Here is a 14,439-nt window from a genome sequence, read left to right on the forward strand (position 1 = left end):
ACAAACTGAGAATATATGGACAGAAAAGTAAATTATTAAAGAATGCACCATGGATATATTATATTATTCATATGATATAATATTCATATATGAATATATTAAGAGATCTTGGGCCTGGGTGGACTTGCACTTTTTGTTTCCCCCAGAAGAGGTCACTCTAAAATACTTCATCAGGGTCATTCATGTAATTCAAGTAGCCTATACACTGATGATCTTCCAAGGCCATCTGCATTTGATCTGAGTGTAGGATACTGAGTGACAACACTGTCACAATTGAAGTTTGCTTTTCATAGAGCGTATCGTCGATATTCAACATCTGCTTTAGAGTAGTGGCTTCAAGGAACAAACAAATACGAATGGATCCACTTGGGAAAATCAATGCTTGATTCACCTTGTCAGTAATCCTTTTTTATAGTGTAATTTGCAACATGTTGTTTCTCATTTGTCAGAGTCCATGGCGTAGGGGAGCTAAAGTACTCCCATGGTGCAGAGGATCATTGACATTCAGAAGCTGTTAACAGTGTGCTCTACTTTCTAGATAAAGTCACTGACTTGTTAAATGAGGTAAAGCAATGTTTCATTCATTTCTGTGTTGTTTCGAAACAGAACACACGCTGGTGTGCAGGGAGGCTGGCGGGGAGCAGCATCTGTGTTCAAACACCTTCATCGTCCTCTGCCAGAGTCACCATCTAACACGGCTAAGTAGGTAAATGTGATTGAGTATTGATCCGAGCGGTGGTGGTTTTAGATTCCACCATTCGTCCACTGAAAGGACACGCAGAGTGAAAATGTCCTTTGGGAAAATCCCCTGATGCTTTGATGACTTTTCATTCACTCACTTATCTAAAAATATTTTCCATAGCATACTTTTCCACAATCATTCATGACCTTCAGACTCCAGCAGGGCAACAGCACCACTCTATGGACACTAGAGCACAGGACAAAGTGGGAAAAATGATGTATACCCTGTGATTTACTGTGACACTGGAGGACATTTCAACAAACGGTAGACAGTGTTGATTTTTTTAGTTTTTTATTCTCTTGTTTTAGAAACAATGGTTCTATTTTCTGTCTCTTTGTCAGAAATAACCAAGCAGAAATCCACTACTCAGTTCGATTTGGAGCCTCTCCACACAGGGCACAGAGGGCTCATGTCAACATCTCTCACTCATCCTCTTGTCTTTGTGTCCTTCTCCTACACACACGCACACACACGCGCACACACACACACACACACACACACACACACACACACACACACACACACACACACACACACACACACACACACTCACGCCACAATGTTCTCCAGGAAACAGCATCCACACAGGATTTTAGTGGCAGTGTAGAGATACTGTATCATAGCAACACCATAGCAACGCTGCCTACAGCCGAAACAAAAAAACAAATAGCCAAGGCAGTGCCATGGCGGAGCAAGCTTTAGTCTGCTATTGCTTAGGTATGATGCTGTGTGGAAAGTTCACATGTCAGCATATCAATATGATAGGAAGACCCTGAAAAGCTATGAAGTTTGATCTGCTGGCACAGAGAGCATCATGTACATATATATGTATATATATTTACATTACAGGCTGTACGTATATCTAAAACACAGATACACAGGTACATCCATGCACACACCCACACATGCAAAATTTCAAACATGCTTCCCAGAAGCAGTGAAATGGTCACATGTCTTAGACATTGTATAACATGACGGCAAAAAGAAAGAAAAAAAGAAAAGCAACAATGATACAATATACAGAGATATACTGACAATAATAATTTTAAAGGAACATTTCATTTAGATAAGTTTAACACTGAAAATAGTGACAGAACTAAATCGACAGTGATATCCAACACAAAGTATCCATAACGCATTTATGGATCTATGGGGCATTCATGGACCCGATGAGTGTTTCCCCTTTTCTGTGATCCACATCCCTCGCTAGTTGTTTCTCCTGAAGCTAGTGCACTTTTCACAATGTTGTGCTGTCATGTACCCATAATGCACTGATCCTGGTCATTCCTGCAGACAGGGATTTTGTGTCTTTACAGTATCTGTGGAGGGCTCGGTAGATTTGTGCTAATGTAGGTCAGGGAGGTCCAGTTTGCATGAGTTTATCGATAGATTCATCAATTGATAATTGTGTATACAATTAAATTGGCAGGTTGTGAAACAATTCAATCAGATCAGGAGCAAATACATCCTGGTTTTCAGGTCTACATTAAGAAACAGTTTCAATCGAATTGCTTATATATTCCAGACAGGCCACGTGGCGCTTTACAGTGATGGAGTTAATATTGATTTCTCAAAGTAATCAATACAAATCCAGGTATTCTTTTTAAATGTGAATAACTTCCATGCCAACTCAGATCACACACAGCCAACAACAAAATCAATTATAGTTATGTGTTAGGTATTCTATTACAATAACAACTAAAGTGATATCAAATGAAGGTGTTACAGATTAAATATTAACCCAGCAACAGCAACAGTCTCATGATCCAACCTGCTGATGCTGTCTGTTTCATTGGCTCATCTTTTTCTTTTTCTGTAAGATTTGTAGATGAGGATTTTGGAAGAATGGCCCAGAGCAATAAATACTGATGACGCTCCTTTCAATGATGCACATGGTAAGAGCAAATTATATGAAACATCAATGTCAAAGAAAATGAGTTGTTTCATATTTGGAAACTCACCCACATTTGTTCTATGGTACAAAAAAATGATTTTGGAAAATAAATACATATATATGTTGTCTATGCAGAATTATCAGAATACATGACAAAAAGCATTTCTCTCTCTCTCTTCTGTGTGTGAATGACTGTAACTCTGTACAGCACGGTACAGTAATGATCAGTGTGGCTCAGCAGCATGAAAAGACACCAAAGTCTGTTGCCTGGATGAGTTCCCTCCTGGGTCTCTGGGCGTCAGGCCCAGCTGCTCCGGCAGTGGGACCCAGGATTAAAGCTTCGTTTCTGGGGTTCAGCTCTTGGCCTCAGTGCTCGTCTGGTCGAGGGGATGGAACGAGGAGCGGATCCTCTGGGCCTCATTCACACACAGGTGACCGAATGCCTTGTTGTACCATTCTGGAGACCTCCCCCTGTAGCAAGAAGGAAGGAAACACGGTGCATTAATGATTACGATGTTGATTAAAAACCTTCGCTGTGAGAGCACTAGAAGTCGGCCCACACCTGAGGTCCACTCTGGAGATATGGGTGAGCCTGGTCCTTCCCGTCCCACAGGGTTCGAGGAGGTACTGCGACTCCAGCACAACCCCCCTCACCGCCCCCATGCGTGGGCTGTCGTCATGTTCCACGGACACACACACTAGCGCGCACGAGCCTTTGCACAGGTCTGTACGCCACGATCTGAGGGGGTGTAGACACACAAAATAGAGAAGCTGTGGGTTTAGTCAGATATTTAATGTAGGAATGTCAGAAACTGTTTGAAATGATGTTGATAATGATGCATTTCCTAATTAACCTACAAATTATTGGTCGATACCAACATATAAGGTGAGAAAACTTGAATTTACTCATTTACTACAGTGAGGACCAATAAAAGCTGCAAAATTCAGTTTGAAAAAATGACCTTTTCAATGAATTGATTTACAAAATAGCCGCAGATTCATTTTTAATGCAGTGTGACATTTTAGAATTATTCCTGTATTCAGGAAAACATTTAATCAGGTTGTTTTAATAGTCTGCTCCTCCTTCTTCTCATACTATTAGTTGGGATTGATTGTAATTGCTCCCTGCATTTGAAATGCTATCCACGGCTCAGTAATGGTTAGATAACAGCTTTTACGCAGACAGCATTACGTGATAAATGTCAGTAATCCCCACCTCAGTACCACGTAGTCACAGCTGGGCTGAGGTGCCATGTTGCGGCAGGAGTACTGGTACACATCTGTCTGTTTGTCCAGCGTCTCCAGCACCTTCTCCTGCTGTAGCTCCACCTGCCACAGGGGGCGCTCCTTCAGCAGCCGCTGCAGCACCTCGCTGGGAGTTGCAGTCACCTCCACACCCACTCGCCACCGTCTCAGAGGGTTTCCATCCCCGACCTTACACACAAACACATGCTGCATGTTAGATTCATCACAACAGGGTGTGTACAATGTAGTTGCCTGTTTTATCATGTATAAAATGAGGATGTACGTGGGCGCACAGGAAGCTGAAAATATAAAAAAAAAATCCCATAATTTAATTTCTCATGCCTCAATGACCACATACCTTTTTGAATGCCAGCTCAGTGTGGTCAGTAGTTGAGCGAGACACCCAGCCTTTGCTCTTATCTCTGGCTTCTTTCAGCAGGTTCTGGACCAGGCTCTCCAGGTGTGCATGATAGGAGCCGTCCTCGTCCTCCTCTTCCTCGTCCTCATCCACTTCCTCCTCGTGAGGCTTGCACAGCTCGTCCAGCGGGGGCACCATCAGCTCGGCCTCCATGTAAGAGTTGCGAGACTGCGTCACCATCTCCTCTGGGATCTGGGGGGAACAGCCAGAGGACGTGCATCGCATCACATCAGCTCAGGACTAAATATTACCACGTCTCAAACAGGAAATACACTTTAAAAAAACAGAGTGCAATCTAACTGGGTTTTCCATTCCCTGTTGCACAATACACTGAGACCAGTTCTTTCAAAAAAACTGGAACATTTTAATACCCAGTGTCCTCTGCCTTTGAAATATCACCATCCAACAAAAGCACAGGTCCCTTTTAATGTCTTGGTACAGTAAGAGTACATTAACAGTACAGTACAGTCTTGTTAGTCTGAAAACACTTCAAACCACATTAAAACACAAACACACATGGTAATCAAGCCTGTTTTCTTACTCCCTAAAGAGGTTTTCACTGACAGCAGCAGTAAATACACTGTACACGCTGACAGTCTCAAGGTAGTGATGATATACAGTTTTAGAAATGAGCTCAGACATAGTAATACAGCGTCCTTGGATAATAACAGCTCAGCAGGGGAAACGTCACCGGGCTTCATGTTATTTTTGTCTGTTAATTTCATACATAAAGATGTGGTCTTATATTATTTCTTAGTCAACACGATGACTGTAGAATTTCTGTCAGTTTTCATATTTCGCTTTTATGGAGACAGAAAACAAAGAGCAGTAAATTGTAAATACTGACCTGAAATAGACGCTGGCACTCAGTGATCATGTGGGACAGGCCCTGAGTGGCAGCGAGGTTCTCATTCAGGTCCTTCTGGTCGGGTCGGCCTGTGGTGTACTTCCTCTGGATTGACCTGGAGGGAGAGAAGAATTCATTTACTGAGTGAAAGGACTTTTTAATTTCAATTATTTTCTACCCTATATATGACATGATATCATCATGGTGGCAAATTAGATAGAGGAACATACTGTATGTGGCCATAGTAATGACAGCTGCAATTCCATGGGTTGACATAACTTGCACTACTACTATCATTATAAGTATATAGTTTCTGGGCACAAATATAAAAAAAAGCCATCATGAAAGACGAAAGAATCAAAACAACTGTGCTGTTGAACACTTCTTCATTGATCCCGTCCTTGCAGGCTGCTGCAGCGGGTTCATCTGCTCATAATATTAACAGAATTTGGATTTTCAGGTGCACACCTTGGTGACAGCGTCTCGTTCTTCAGTATGCTGAGGTGGAAGAGCGAAGGTCCCAGACAAACAGCCAGGTTCATCGCCGTCATCTGGTTCTCCTCCACCAAGGAGGTGACATCACGCAGGAAGCAGAGCAGCGTCTGCAGAACTTCCCTGTTTTCATCTGGCATCAACAAAATGGCCGCTCTGACGGCCTGCAGCCTCTGCTCCTTCGGGACGTCTAAAGAAAAGAATGATGGGTCAAGGAAAAGGTCACAATTCCCCATACAGTATATACTGTATATTTACATTTCTTCTTTGGCCAGTTTCCTATTATTTGACAGTTGTTATTCAATTATTCAAAGAGGACATATTATGGAAATATCACTTTAACATATATTTGGGTGTTTGTCTTGCCTTTCGGCCCCCAAAATGTGAGAACTGACAAAAAATCTTAAATGTGCAGGCTCCCTAGATTGAAATCCACATAGTTTACGAGCTGTTCCCTCAGTGATGTAACAAGGATTCGAATTTGCACAATACCACCCCTACCTGGTACCCGTAGAAGGGGCGGGGCAAGCAGTGGTTCATTTGCATTTAAAGGGACAGGCACTGAAACCAGCCATTGTGAACAGGGCTGTTTTGAGAGGATGAAAAGAGCTGTGATGTTTGATCCTTGGGGTTATTTGACCTAAGCACGTCACAGTTATGTCTTTAAGACACTTAGGAACTATTTTAATTTGTGTAAAGGGGGCATAATATGTCTCCTTTAATGATATTAATCATTCAGTCACCCACCAGATGCCCCAAAGCCCAATATATGATGTTTTATAGAGCATATGCACATTATAAATATAAAATCATTTATAGAGTAAGATTCTAAAATTCACATTGTATATCAGATTTGCTAAATGCATTACTGCGTCATTAATTAGACACAGAAGCTGTTTGTTGAGCATTTCTTTCTCCTTTCTATACTCAGATTGAACCCTGCTTGGAATTTTAACTCGTGAGCTTAACATCAGTTTATTGGCTGGCTGTACCAACCCCTACATCCGAATGATCTCCTGGGCCCGAGTGCCTTAGGGAGGGCTGAGGCTCAGACTGAGGCGGATGACGTCAGCCAGTGTTGCAACAGCTTCAGTGTTTTTGTGCACGCGGTGACAACGTGTCACAGGATTCGCAGCTCCGAGGCAACTTACACTGGTAAATATGCAGGAAAGTTTCCCCCAGCTTGCTTGTTAGCAGAGGTTCAGGCAAGTCTCTGAAGAACTGTTTGACCATGTCGGCCACGTCATAAGCCGACTGGTCCTCGTAGCTCACGGAGTCGGGGGACAGCTCGCACTGCTGCCTCAGAGCCTGAATACGAGACTTCACGCCGGATTTGCGGAACAATCCCACCTGAGAGAGAGGACAGCAAGTGGGGGGAGATGGGAAAAAACACAAGGCTTTGTGTAAGCTGTCTCATATCTGAAATGTAAATAACCCAAATTTGCACCATGGCGAAAAAATGTTTTCTAACCTGGTCTAGACAGTGTGTTCTAAGGTGGCAGAGGGCCTGCTGTAAACACAGAGGGAGCGGAAAACCACAACGCTGGACATGGACGATGAGGGGAACGCCAAACACACTCTTCTCTTTGTAGTCTGGCACCTTGATGCGCTTCATAAACTTGGGCACAGACCTGGGAGCGATAGACAAAAAACAATTAGGGAAGTGTGTGGGAGAAAAGAGCGGCCTGAGCTTTCATTATCTCTCTCTTCATGGAGATCCTGGTCAACACAATTTCCCTCCGGGGCGTAGTAAAAAATGAACAGGACCGGTCGTTAACGACACAAGGATGTGCTTGTGTTTGCTGGTCACGGTGACTGGTGGTTTTATGTAGATGTATTGACCGACACTGGCGCCTTTGATCAGTGAGGGTGTTCAAACTCGTGCTAAGTACGAGGATCAGTGCAGTACATGAAGCTCATGTTGTTTTTGTCTTTAACATGTTGATTGTACATGTGAACCTCAGCTCTGATGTACAGATGGAGGAACTAATAGAGCCCAGTGTGCTAGCTGCCACACTATCGCTGTAACAGAGCATATATTCCTTAGTTGGCAAGGATCACTGGAAATTATACAGTAATAAGAAAGTTTGTTCATGTAATTAAAATGAGAATAAACTGAAAAAAATATAAAAGTGAGACCAGAGGTTTACAAAAACTGCTCCAGACACTTTCCATGTCAAAGTGTCTGACATCACATCTTGTAAAAATCCCTGAATATGAATTCATGCATAAAATATGAGTTAATAGCCAGTTTGCGGAGAAGAGGAGAAAAACACATGTGTGACGGCGTGTGTGTGTGTGTGTGTGTGTGTGTGTGTGTGTGTGTGCCCACCATGTCCAGCCGTGTTTATTAGACATGGAGTATTTCTCCATGATGGCGGTGAGGCGGAGCAAGGAGAACTTCTGCAGCAGGCTGAGCTGGCCTGCTGATTGGCTGCTGATCTGCAGCGACGACGCCGGCTGGTTGAGATGATCGGAGGTTCTGAAGCTCGGCCATCGCAGACTGAGACGGGGAGAAGATTCATTCATGAAGAGCAGGAGACTCAGGGTGAATGTAAAAAAGTCTGACCAGGTCAATGTGGTGTTTCATAGCTTCCTATCAGTGATAACGACACTGCAGTTAAGCACTTGCTGCCAACTGTTGGGATCACGAAACAAGAAATCTAGCAGCTTCCATGCTCATTTAAAGGATTATTGCTCTTTTTTAAATTCCAAATAGAGTCTGACAGCTTGTTTCTTGCCTTTTTAGACCCTGCTGTGCTGATGAACACTCTGAGCTCTCTGCGATTACTTTGGAGGGTACAATGTTTTCATAACTTATACAGTAAAAATGGGGCCAAAACTATGAAAACAACATCCATGTTCTAATAAAACCCAGATAATCTGTGCCCGCTGCTCACCGTGGTCTTGTCAGCGACGCCCCGACTCCAGAGTCCCTCCTCTCCCGACTGGTCCCTGTTGAGTCGGTGTCGTTCAAGGAGACTCCGTCCCTCTCTCCTTCGCTGGGGGTGGTCCTGCCCTCCCCTTCCTCCTCGCCCTCCCCCGTCTCGCCCTCGGGCAGCACGCTGCGGCTCCAGTGGTCCACGATTTGTTGCAGGCCGCTGACGTGCTGGATGATGTCGTCCAGGTGAGGGAACAGGTTGTCCTCTTTCTCCAGGTCCAGCAGGTCTCCGGTGCTGGCGTACAGGTGCGAGCCCGGCACGTTGTCGTAGACGCTCACCCTGCTGCCGCGCGGCGCCCCGGGACAGGGGGGCTTGGAAAGAGGTTTGGCGGCCCAGGGCGCGCCCAGGCCGTTGTTGGGCGGAGAGGTCTGCGCCTGTGTCTGAGGGCCGTTGTTCCTGTCACCGGGGGAAGGAGCCAGGCTCTCTATGGATAGCGCTTTTGGGAAGGTGCCTGGTTTATGGTCTTTGGGGATGTGAATGAGGAGGTTTTCATATGAGTGGAACTGGTTCCTGCCAAACTGGCCCTGCCCCTCAGTCCTCTTGCCCTGAGAGGGCAGCTCCATGTCCTCCAGATACATGCTGCTCCTCTTGCTGGCAGTGCGGGGTTTTGTACACACAGGCGCCTTGACGCTGAGCGCCACCGTCTCACTGCCGGGGCTCACGCTCACCATGGACTGCTCTTTACAGTCGGTGGCGAAGCTGACAGGAGACGTGTCACCGTCAGTTTGGTGGTTGTGCTTAGGGCTTTGCTCTAATTGGCTGATGGGAGTGCACTGGAGCATCTGCAGCGCCTGAGGCTCCTCCCCCTGTAAGACCGGCCCGCTGATGACCAGCGGCGGCCTGCGACTGGAGCTTTTCCGCCTCGTCGATGGTCCCCAGGTGCGCATCATCTCCATTCGACGCAGGAACTCCTTGGCTTTGCTCCGCCCGCCTTGCCCGTGGCGGCCGCTCTTGATTGGCAGCGAGTTGTAGTGAGAGAGGTCCCTGGGCGGTTGGTAGGAAGCGGAAAGAGACGCCATAGATATGGAGTCGGGCATGGCGGAGGCTGAGTCCTCGCTGTGCAAGGAGGAGATCTCAGTGATCTCCTGCTCGCTCAGGTCCGTCAGCACGCTCTCGCTGCTCACCGTGCTGCGCAGCCCCTCCTCGCCCTGACCCGTCGGGCTGCTCTCATTGGTGCTGTCCAACAGGAAGTCTTGTAGACGAGACCAGCGCCGGCTGCTCCACTCGAACGTCCAGCGTTTGCTGATGGCCAACGGGTCATCTTCATCAGAGTCGTCACCCTGTGTAAAGGATAAACAAAGTATCAGGTACACAGCCTTCAAATTACAACTGAGTGTTCAAGAGGAAAAATAATGACGCGTGACGCCCTTCTTCTCTTTTACCTCTGGTTCATTTAAGATGTACACCCAATAAATCAAGGTAAACACATGGGATGACAGATTGATTCATTGGACCTATTTAGTGTTCAGCCCTTCATCAGCACTTCAAGTGAAGTACAAGCAAAACAAATGTCATTCTTCAAAGTCTCACATCGTGATGTCTGGATAGGAATGGCATATTCTTTTAAATGTAACATTGGCAAATTAGATATACAGTGTTTTAGATATCATGTTTTGCAGATAATCCAAAGCTTTGGTGAAAACATGCAGTATGTGTATGTTGGTCAATAGGTAATAGAACAATGTTACAATGTTAAAGGGATTGTTCAACATTTTGGCAAATTGGCCCATTGCCATGATCCCTATAGAGAATGTGAAGCTGACGTCACGCCGCTTTGCGTTGTGGGACGTCGGCGCCATCTCTGGAGGAACGCAAATGTAAACAGAGAGTGGGGACTGGATTCAGGACCCAGATTTACTCCCTCCACTGACTTATCCAGACATCGTGAACTATCTCGTTTTTGGTATTAGTGCATATACTACTGTGGCATTTTTTTACGCAGCAGTACTGTCCCACCATGATTACTTTTAAGCGACTTTGGGGAACTTTTTTTAGGGAGACGAGCAAGTGTTTATGTAGCCGATGTCATATCTGGCCCTCTGCATTGTGTTTCTCACGGCCTGCCCTAGGTGGGGTTCGATCCCACGACCCGGAGGCGACGATGCTAACCTCTTCGCCAAGAGGTTGACAACCACTTGGCAGGTTGGTTAGCACGTCTTTTATGGGTGGAGTGAGTGCACATCCATTACATTTACATCCGCGATCCTCCAAAGATGGCGCCCAACGTCCCACGGCGTGACGTATCTTTACATTCTCTATAGTCTTAGCAGTAGGTTTGTTACCTTTAATTGTCGGTGCAAGCTATTTTGAGAACAGCGGAGCAGAGCCACGAGCTGCTACGCTACGGAGGCTGATGGGATTTCTTGGTTTCCCTCATCAAACCCATCAAATACACAATCCAACAACTCCAAAACGCTCTCGTGGACAAGTTGTGACCTGCACATTCACCACGCTATGAGATAATAACAGAACGTTACAACACTGAGTTGTTTTTGAGGTAAATTCATGCAAAACCACTGATGTGCGTTCCCGTCAGGGTCAGTTTTCTGGCAAGCAGTCTCTGCATTTACCTCGAAAACAACTCAGTCTCGTAACGTTACGTTATTATCTCATAGCGTGGTGAATGTGCAGTTCACAACTTGTCCACCAGAGCGTTTTGATGATTGTATTTGATGAATTTGATGAGGGAAACCAAGAAATCCCATTAGCTTCCGTAGTGTAGCTCTGAGGAGCTAACGGCTCTGCTCCGCCGTTCTAAAAATAGCTTGCAACCTACTCCTGAAACTATTGGGATTATGTCTGATTTTATGTGATTTACAGCAATTTTCATTATATTTGCAATATCTGTGATATTCCTCATCTGTTTGATGCATCATTGTCTGTGTGTGTTTGTATTCATTCAGTTTTCACTGAATGCCTTATGAATTGTTAATTGTCTTGAGCTGTGTATCCCGTGTGGTTGGATGGTTAACCACACCTGTCATCATTCCTGCTGGTTATTATATTTATGGCTGCGAGGGCCTTTTTGAACCAGTGTGCTGCTATTGTTCTAGTTTGGATAACAACAGATTCACATGGAGACTTCCCACTGAGGAACACGGATTTTGCAAAGGCAACGTACTAATCAACTACTGTGTATAATGAGTAATGAGCTAAAATCATCCACAGAGATAAAACAGATGTGAAAATCTGTCCCATCATGACAACGGGCTTCTCAGAAATGTCTTGTCAAACCAAAAGAGATGTAGAGTAAATAAAGACGTTGGCTTACTTTCTTCTTGGGGTGGCTGACATCCAGTTTCATGGAGGCACACTTGTTCAGAGTATTTAGACGCCTGTAACACACACACAAACACATATACAGTACATACACAGAATCAATCAATAATGCTACAGCTGATAGATTAGATATGTGCTCTCTGTTGCATTCTGCTTCTCACTTTCTCCTCTCTGCCTTTTCACCACCTCTTCCTCCTCCTCCTCCTCCTCCTCCTCTCTTCTCTCAGACAGATTCCTCCAATTCCCCTGTTTGATCTTCTTTTCTGTCTGTCTCTCCCTATCTTCCCACCCTGCCCTTCTCCTCCCATCCTTCCCCCTTTTCTCCCCCCTCATTCCTCCCTCTCCCTCTCCAGCATCACTCTACTGGGACTGCTGAAATGCAGCCTCCCCTCCCCACTTTCTTCCCTCCTCCCTTCATCTGTCACCCATTCCCGCCTCTCCCCTTTAACTTCTTATACTCTGGAGTGCTGAGGGGGGGAGAAACCTCCTCCCTGCGTTCTGCACCCATCCTTCCCACCCACTTTCTCCCCCTTTTCCTGCAACTGAGCAGCAGCTGGATTGGAGGGTGGTGTCTGTGCTGGTGTCTTTCATGATGGGATCATTAAAAACATGTTTTGGGCCTTGTGGCCTCTGTCGCTGGAAATCTCTCAGCCTACGTTTGCACACTGTTTACATCCGCTGTCCTCTCGCACTGACTGGCAGACGGGGAATTGCTTGTTGCTGAACCAGAAAAAAAACGCCAATAGGAAGCACAGGGCTGTCATATCAACTGCCTTTGTTGCTGGAAGTAACATTCGAGTTGTAAAATACACAGAGGGAGCCGCTGTAGTTTCCACACCCTGTGTTTCTGCTGCAGGATGGCACAAACAATACTTGACGGCCCATATATTCATACAGATTTAGAAGTCTGTGCTCCGTACACTGTGTGTTCGTTCAAGCACAAGTGGCTACATAATCGAAAATCTAAACAATTCTGAAAAAAGTAATGTGAATGTAATGAGTGGTGTGTTTTTCTTGTGTTTAACAGCTCTCGAAGACACGTCTCAGGGGGTCTGGTGTGTATTCTCTCGCAATATAGCTGTCAGGAATCACTAACGTCGTAATTACCACACCCTCCCCTATCAGAGACGTTGGGAAAGTGGGGGGGAAGTGTTGAGAGACGGAAAAAGATATGAGTGGGGAGGGGAGGGGCGGGTCGTGGTGCACATGGGGGAAAACTTCAATGAGGAGGAGAATAGGAGATGTGAAACAGAGAGATCATAGAAGTGTGCAGAGGCACTTAAAAACGCACACACAAAGCCATCTGGGGGAATACAGTGGCATCCCCTCACTCACTGCTTCACCCTCACCCCACCACCCCACCCCCCTTTTTCTTTCACTTTGCCCCCTGAGGGTGTCCTCTCTTTGAATGGGAGATCAGAGCGTGGCGGTGGGGAGGGGAGGTGACCAGATCAAAGGCTGTGTGTGTCTGAGCGGGAGACAGGGGTGGGGAGTTCGTTAAGGGTCGGGGTCAGACGTCTAATGATTAGCGGTTAGCACCGGGCCGCGGGGACGGGGCAGGGAGCAGAGCGGGGGGGGGGGGGCTACAGAAGGATTCTGGGATGAGTTGTTGACTGGTGTTAAATGGGATCTGCATGTGTCTGGTTGGGGTGTGTGAGTGTACAGTATGAATATTAGGGGTGTGCCAAAAAATCGATTCACATAAGAATCGCAATTGTCATTTAATACGATTCAGAATTGATATAATCGATTTTAAAAGATAAAAAAAATGAAATCTGCTGGCTGTCGGCCTCCATTTCCTTAGAATTTAAAAGGCAGCATGTTTAACTGCACTATTTTTTTTAATAAAGAGGCAATTTTGTTACTTAAACAATATGTGATATTGCTTTTATGCAACAGTTTCAACAATTCTATCTAAGCATGGATAAATGTTTAAAACTCAATAAATGTGAAAAAGACACTTTAGTCATTCTGTCTTGCAAAGCAGACTGGAGTAGATCATGAGGATCCTTTGCACACTGATAGACTGAAGCAGAAATCATTATGAATCAAATCGATTTTGAATTGAATCGTAGCCCCAAAAATCAGAATTGAATCGAATCCTGAGATAGTAAAAGATTCCCAGCCCTAATGAATATATCTGTCCTTACCGACACAGAGGCTCCACCAGGTCTCGGTCCAAGAAGTCATGGTCCTTTTTCACTGAGGGGATATCAATGGGAAACTGGGAATCTGTGGGAAAGTATCAGAGAGGATCAAGGTGGAGACGTTGAAGTGTGTGGCACTGCAACAGTAAACACCTGTCATCTGAGGTTTCAGAAAACACACACACACAGACACCCAGAAATAACTTGGTTCTCCACACAATGCCAAAATGACTCAAGACTTTTATTTTGGTGAGTCTGTGTGTGCGGTGGCAGACTGCAGGCATCATGTGCTCCCTGGAGCCGCCACACAGTCCCAGAGGCCGGCATCCATAACCCAACATTACTGGAACTCACAGCGTTTGTCAGAGGAGTGTAGTGTGTGTGTGTGTGTGTGTGTGTGTGTGTGTGTGTGTGTGTGTGTGTGTGTGTGTGT

At 45.4% G+C, this 14,439-nt stretch overlaps 1 protein-coding gene across 3 annotated transcripts in view; it reads right to left on the bottom strand.

Annotated features, from left to right (window-relative positions):
- Nucleotides 1–1,067: 1,067 nt before the first annotated feature.
- The window catches only part of stard13a (StAR related lipid transfer domain containing 13a), a 28,164-nt gene continuing 14,792 nt past the window's right edge, over nucleotides 1,068–14,439 (bottom strand). For all 3 annotated transcript variants that reach the window (XM_083986843.1, XM_083986845.1, XM_083986844.1), the window contains exons 3-15: nucleotides 14,010–14,091; nucleotides 11,852–11,915; nucleotides 8,539–9,860; nucleotides 7,971–8,141; nucleotides 7,110–7,269; nucleotides 6,790–6,988; nucleotides 5,615–5,828; nucleotides 5,147–5,261; nucleotides 4,240–4,491; nucleotides 3,853–4,070; nucleotides 3,199–3,375; nucleotides 1,244–3,107; nucleotides 1,068–1,195 (exon numbers count right to left, since the gene is read on the bottom strand). In XM_083986843.1, coding sequence (XP_083842969.1) covers nucleotides 2,990–3,107; nucleotides 3,199–3,375; nucleotides 3,853–4,070; nucleotides 4,240–4,491; nucleotides 5,147–5,261; nucleotides 5,615–5,828; nucleotides 6,790–6,988; nucleotides 7,110–7,269; nucleotides 7,971–8,141; nucleotides 8,539–9,860; nucleotides 11,852–11,915; nucleotides 14,010–14,091 — 3,092 coding nt within the window. In that variant the 3' untranslated portion in view covers nucleotides 1,068–1,195; nucleotides 1,244–2,989. The remainder of the gene's footprint in view (nucleotides 1,196–1,243; nucleotides 3,108–3,198; nucleotides 3,376–3,852; nucleotides 4,071–4,239; nucleotides 4,492–5,146; nucleotides 5,262–5,614; nucleotides 5,829–6,789; nucleotides 6,989–7,109; nucleotides 7,270–7,970; nucleotides 8,142–8,538; nucleotides 9,861–11,851; nucleotides 11,916–14,009; nucleotides 14,092–14,439) is intronic.

The sequence above is a fragment of the Trachurus trachurus genome (assembly GCF_905171665.1).
Source record: "Trachurus trachurus genome assembly, chromosome: 14".
NCBI lineage: Eukaryota > Metazoa > Chordata > Actinopteri > Carangiformes > Carangidae > Trachurus > Trachurus trachurus.